The sequence below is a fragment of the Guillardia theta genome (assembly GCF_000315625.1).
Source record: "Guillardia theta CCMP2712 unplaced genomic scaffold GUITHscaffold_84, whole genome shotgun sequence".
Classification (NCBI taxonomy): Eukaryota; class Cryptophyceae; order Pyrenomonadales; family Geminigeraceae; genus Guillardia; species Guillardia theta.
In genome coordinates, this window is record NW_005434590.1 from 219306 (window position 1) to 225345 (window position 6040).

At 51.9% G+C, this 6040-nt stretch overlaps 2 protein-coding genes across 2 annotated transcripts; both read right to left on the reverse strand.

Annotated features, from left to right (window-relative positions):
- Nucleotides 1-590: 590 nt before the first annotated feature.
- GUITHDRAFT_154710 (hypothetical protein) lies at nt 591-1249 on the reverse strand. Its single transcript, XM_005825374.1, has one exon. The coding sequence runs from the start codon at nt 1220-1222 to the stop codon at nt 614-616; it is 609 nt and encodes a 202-aa protein (XP_005825431.1). The 5' UTR covers nt 1223-1249; the 3' UTR covers nt 591-613.
- Nucleotides 1250-3353: 2104 nt separating this feature from the next.
- GUITHDRAFT_154711 (hypothetical protein) lies at nt 3354-5254 on the reverse strand. The gene is made up of 10 exons (XM_005825375.1): nt 5166-5254; nt 5073-5111; nt 4927-4995; nt 4842-4877; nt 4627-4667; nt 4353-4428; nt 4126-4224; nt 3932-4019; nt 3731-3778; nt 3354-3475 (listed from the first exon to the last, which is right to left on the reverse strand). Exons 1-10 carry the CDS (start codon nt 5232-5234, stop codon nt 3414-3416), a joined length of 627 nt encoding a protein of 208 aa, XP_005825432.1. The 5' UTR covers nt 5235-5254; the 3' UTR covers nt 3354-3413.
- Between the last annotated feature and the right edge of the window lie 786 nt (nt 5255-6040).

Sequence of the window (6040 nt, forward strand, 5' to 3'; positions counted from 1 at the left end):
TGCATTTTGATAACTATTTGTACGAGAGAAATTGATACCATACTTCAATACATCTTAATAGTGTTTTTCTTTTAAAGTTGTACCAGTTTTTAATAAGCAAATTTTATCAGAACTCTTTCCAGAGCAGAGCAGAGCAGAGCAGAGCAGAGCAGAGCAGAGCAGAGCAGAGCAGAGCAGAGCAGAGCAGAGCAGAGCAGAGCAGAGCAGAGCAGAGCAGAGCAGAGCAGAGCAGAGCAGAGCAGAGCAGAGCAGAGCAGAGCAGAGCAGAGCAGAGCAGAGCAGAGCAGAGCAGAGCAGAGCCGGCAGAAACGTAAAGGCAACGGGACAGAAGGGCTCATGAAACGAGGATGAAACGGCGACTATAAGAAACACACACACAGAGGGTGTGGAAGAAGAAGCGTGAAACTCGATACTGAATGCTTGTTGCTATCAATTTGATGACAACCCTCATACAACAATCCAAGTAAAATAAGGTTTGTGTGAAGCGGATGTCATAAATTCTTACGATTGGGAGAGTAGAAGATGAATGATATGTGGCTGCATGTTGGTGCGACAATACAAACAACGAGAAGGAAGAAGCAGAGGCAGATCAAAGAAAAAGATTCATTTCTGATCATCTCGTGAAATCAAAACAGGGGTGTGTCCTTGACGTGAGGCTGGATCCGAGTTGTATCCTCATGCCCTGGAAGTCGAAGGAGGAGTTTGAATCTTGGGTCTTCTTCACCTCCTTCAGAGATTCCTCCTCCTGCCTCTCCCTCCTTAATGTCACCCTCATCTTCTCCTCCGAGATCTGTTCGCCTCCTGCCGACCCCTTGGGAACATGGAAGCCAAGGTCCTCCATTACCCTCTCCGTCCTCTCGTTCTCTACAGCCCCGATGACGTCGGTAACTTGTAGCTGGAGCACGCCCTCGAAGCTCTTTGCCTGCTCCTCTAGTAGCGTGAAGATACCGAGCTTCTGCCCGTCCTTGAGGACCCGGGTCATACCTGTCACCGGCAACTTGGGTACGGAGGAGGGGTACCTGAAGTTCTCTACCCCCGACCTCTTCATCTGCAGCTCAGTGAGGCTGTCGAGCAACCAGAGGTCGTCGGGGATGCCGCAGAAAGGTTTCTGAAAGATCTGAAGCAACATCTGATCTAGCCTCTCCGCCTCCTGCAAGTCCAGGGAGGGCACGTACTGCTTGTCCAGGGAGATGGTCTTGTTCTTGTCATAGCGATGAAACATGGCTCGTGCTCCGGGTAGGCCGAGGGTATCAAGCAGCAGCGGGTGTTCCTTGACGTAGGCTAGAAACTCTTGCTCCGTGATCCTCGTTCTATCCGACTGATCGGCCGGAGGAAGCGTATGCCTCTTGCGCGCCTCCTCCTCCCACAGCCAGTCGGCGACGAAGGGAAGGCCGCTGATGTCGAGGACCCTCAGGGTCTTGAGCTTACCGAGTTCAGAGGGAAGCCCATCTTTGTTGAAGTACATGCCAGCAATGTTGAGCACTTCGATGCTGCTGAAGCTGCCGATGCCGGGAGGGATGGCCTTGAGCATGTTGAAGCTCAGGTTGAGCTTGCGGATGGAGATGATGAACTCAGGGGAGAAGAGGACGGGAGGAAACTCTGTCATGTAGTTGTAAGAGATGTCGATGTCTTGGAGGAGCACCATCAGCTTCAGCTCATCAGGAAGCTCGGTGATGTTGTTGTGGCTCAGGTCAAGCTTGACAACAAACTGATGCGCGTGATACACGTCAGACGTAACATTTCGCATCTCACAGCAAGACATGATACAGTCTCCCACAGCCTCTCTCCCGTAGAAATGCACACCGTTGATACCGTACATGTTGCCGTAAGAAGCAACACCAAAGTTTTCCAGGTTGTGAAATCTCATAAACTTAGCTGGCAGTCTGAAGAACTCATCAACTTCAACCAGCGAAGCCTTCTGATGGTTCTTGGGCATGGCATGTTTCCCTCCCGAACTTTTGTTCTGTATGCATTCACCATAGTACTTGTCGATCCCCGTTGATGGAATGCGAGGAAGGTCTTTGACTCTCCCTAGGGGGATCCAGACCTTCCCGTTGAGAGAGTAGGATAGCTCGAAGGAGCTCAGAGCACAGAGCGAGTCGTCCTCCTTGCTTGCCAGCCATGACATGAAATTCCATAGGACGATGTGGGAGATGAAGTAGACACTAGGAAGCTCGAACTCGATCCACAGTTCTTCTCCTCGCATGCCGACGTCGGAGCACCAGGCGTGCATGTTGATCTCTCCAGTGTGTACCATCATCTCGTCGGCCGTCATTGCCAGCCCGTTGTTGTTGACAACAAATTTCGGGCTGCGCATGCTGTCGTCAGACGCGACCCCTTCCCTGCTCCCTTGCCAATTGGATGCCCTGCATGCCACGTCGGGAACGTAGGAAGGGCGGAGAAAGGAGAGAAACTCGTTGAGCTCTATGAAGCCGCTTCCATCTTCATCGACAACCTTGACGATGTTGGAGATGTCTGCATCCTTGATGATGTCAGGGCGGATGTTGGCTCGCCGACAAGCATTCCTGAACTCATCGAACGTGAGAGCTTTTCTCCCATGCAGGTCCGCCATGTCAAAGTGCCTCTTCCACTCTTCCTCGGTAACCCGCCTTGTCTGCCCCTGCATCCTCTGCTGTAGCTGAAAGATCTCATCGGGGCTCAGAATCTTCTTCTTCCTCCTCCCCTCCTTCTCTGCCCCCTGCAGCTCCGCTCGCAGCTTGCGCAGCTTGCTGAACATGGCAAGATCTCGCTCGACGATCTCCTCAGTCACAGCGGTTACCATTCGCTGCTTGCTCTTTCATCCCCTCCTCCTCTCCTCCCCTTCATTACTCCTGCTCTTGCTGCTGCTACTCCTGCTCCTGCTGCTCCTGCTGCTCCTGCTGCTCTTGCTTCTGCTCCTGCTGCTCTTGCTCCTGCTCCTGCTGCTGCTGCTCCTCCTCCTCCTCCTGAGATGTATCCAGCTCGCTATCTCCAACTTCACCCTCCTCCCGCCCTCCCTCCCACTGATAAACGGGCCTACAGGGTCTGCTACAGGGAGAATCGGGGAGGTGAACCTGGGATAAGCGGGGAGGGAGGGAGGGAGGGAGGGAGAGGGAGGGAGGGAGAGGGAGGGAGCAGAGGGAGGGAGGGAGGGAGGGAGGAGGAAGCGGAGGAGCAGAGGGAGGTAAGAGAAGCGGAGGGGGGGAGGGGGAGAGGAGAGGGAGTTGGTCAGTATAGCAATAAAAAGATTGCCAGGAAACCCTACACTGTGATGCTGCTGCTGCTGCTGATGATGATGATGGTGACAATGAAGGGCTCGCCCTCACAATGTAACCATCTGAGTTTTCCTTACACCATGGATCGAAGGACGATGCTCGTACGAACACGTTTTTAATGATCTCATCTCTTAAAGAAAAGGTTCAAGATCTCTCACTTCACAGCATCTTGTCTAACTTCTCATCAATCTTCGGCAAAGTCGTGTGCCCTCGACCGAAGCCTGCCAAGCATCTCATCACTGTCAACTTCTTCTTTGCCTCGCCAACCACTTCACCATCCCCCTCCCCTTCCCTCCTTTACTGCACTCTCTTGTCTCCTTGATCCTCCTTGCCCCTCATTCCTGACCCTCCTCCTCCTCCTCCTCCTCCTCCTGTCTCCTGTCTCCTGTCTCCTCCTCCTCCCCCTCTGTCTGTCTGTATCCTTCCCTCCTTCCCTCCTTCCCTCCCTCCCTCCCTCCCTCCCTCCCTTTCCTCACCTCCTGACAGCGACGCAAAGTCAACGAGAACTCTGCCCGTCATTTCACCTGAGACTCCATCAGCAAGCTCTTCTCCCCTCCTTCTCCTCCTTCTCCTCCCACTCCTTCTCTGCAGGCAAACTCCTGCCATCCTTCCATCCCCACCCCTTCCCGTCTCCCCTCTGACCCCTCCTCCTTGATCCTCCTCCCTCTTGCACTCACTGTATCGCTCTGGCGTCATCACTTGCAGCAACGCATTCCAAAACCCTCTGGTCACGTTGTGCGCGTTGGTCGAGCCATGGATCTTGACCTGACCCTTGTTCAGCACCTCCTCTTACTCCTCCTCCCAACTGCCCTCTCTCTGCACCATCTCCCCGATGTACCAGAGCTCATGTTTGAGTCCTCCTGCTCCTCACCTTGATATCTTTGATGCCAATGGCCTGGCACATCCTCGCAACGTTCAAACTGCATTGCAAGCCTGTTCCAGCCCTCGCCGGCATCGCAATGATCTTAGTCTGTGCAAGCAAGTGAGGATAGAAGGAGGAGGGGAAAGAGATGGAAGCAGCAGGACAAGTCAGGAGAGGACGAGGAGAGAGAGCGAGCCAGAAAATTAAGGAAAGAGTGGCAGTGAAAGCCTTCAGACCTTCTTGTACTTGGTCACGACACTGTGGAACATTGTGCGATTATCGTAGGTCTCAAAGTAATGAATGTTCTTCTTCCTGCAGCCAAAAATTCACCAGAGGAAAAGAAATCACGAGCAAACGCAAAGAGGTTGAAAGGTGTCAGGGTTTCAGGTAAGGAGATCATGCGGAAGACGGGTTGAATCCCATGGGTCAATGACGCTGTTGCGATGTAGCAAATGCTGAGATTCAAGGACAAGGTGGGAGGGGAGCAAGATGAAAACAAGAACAACTTACTTGTGGGCATCCCAAACCGCCTTTTCAACAGCGACAGCAACCTGAAGACATTCAAATCAAACTGCAAGACAGCAAATACATCCTGACGATCATGAGCGCCGTCGATGTTTATCATCATCAATCATATCATTGTCATCAACTCATCACATTTCATCATGCTCGTCACGTCACTGCGGTCATGGGCACAGGCATCATGTCATCGGCAACGACTTCACCTCCTTGTCTTTCCCCCTGCCGATCGCTGCAACTCCCTGCTCACAATCAATCTCTTCATCACGATCGATCAAAGTCTTTCCAAACCTTTCCGTTTCCGCAGATGACAAGTGCTGCAAATCGAATCGTTTTGCCTCCCTTCCTCACAAGGGCAACCTACAAGGAGACACAATCAGAGCCAGAGCACGCAAATCGTTCGACTCGACGGCAAACAAGCAGCGTCGGCTGTTCACCTTGTTGATGTCGATCGTCAGAGCAATCGGCAACCTTGGCTGCAAGACAGGACCGTCAGGCGATTCTGCAAGCAGAGGATCTTCACTTCTCACAAGCTTGTCATCTCCAATCAGCTCAGGCTTGCGCCCTCTTCGGGGACGTGACTGTCTCTTGTCTGGCATTGATTTCCCTTCTCCATCCCCTTTAACAGGCTCGTCCTTGACATCTTCCACCTCCCCTTCAGCCGCTAGAGCTTCTGAACAGCAGAATGAGCATACTGAACCATCACAATCCATATTATCTACCCAGCTCCGGATCTCTTTCCTCCTCCTCGTTCTCCGGAAGCCTTGCGAAATTGCGGACAGAACTCAAAGCACAAAGAGCATCTGCAGCTGTGTGACCTACGAAGAGCAGCCGAGACGAGAGGGTACAAAGAGAGATGTAAGCGACTGTACCTTTGCGAAGGAACACACTTGATCCAAGTTTTTGCACACCAAGGTTTGAGAATCTGTAACCAGACGCTCTCACTCATAACAACCAAGTCGTTGATCTTACCTGGCAGGGCTATTATGCAGGCCTCTGGATATCAGAGCAGTCTGACGAGCAGACACCCTCAGAGCTTGTGACAAGAGGGACCTTGAGAACACTGAAAACAAATCAGAAAATATTTATGATCATGACTCATTGCTCTGTTGTCAGAGCTGTTGGTTCCAATCGAAAGTTCCAGCCTCGATTTCTGATACCAATCCTCTACATCTCCATAACAATTTGAATACAGATCATGATCCGATCCCTTCTGAGAGCTCTTCACAATCCTCAACCTTTCTGAACACTGACATTTTACACGAGTTGTATCTTGCATGCCAACATTAAAACTGTGATAACCCTCTCCCTCGCCCCCACCCCCGACTCCCTCCCACCATGGATGCTCAAGATTCATAGTGCACGAGCTAAACTTGAAGCCTCTGGGAGTGTTTGGAACTGGATG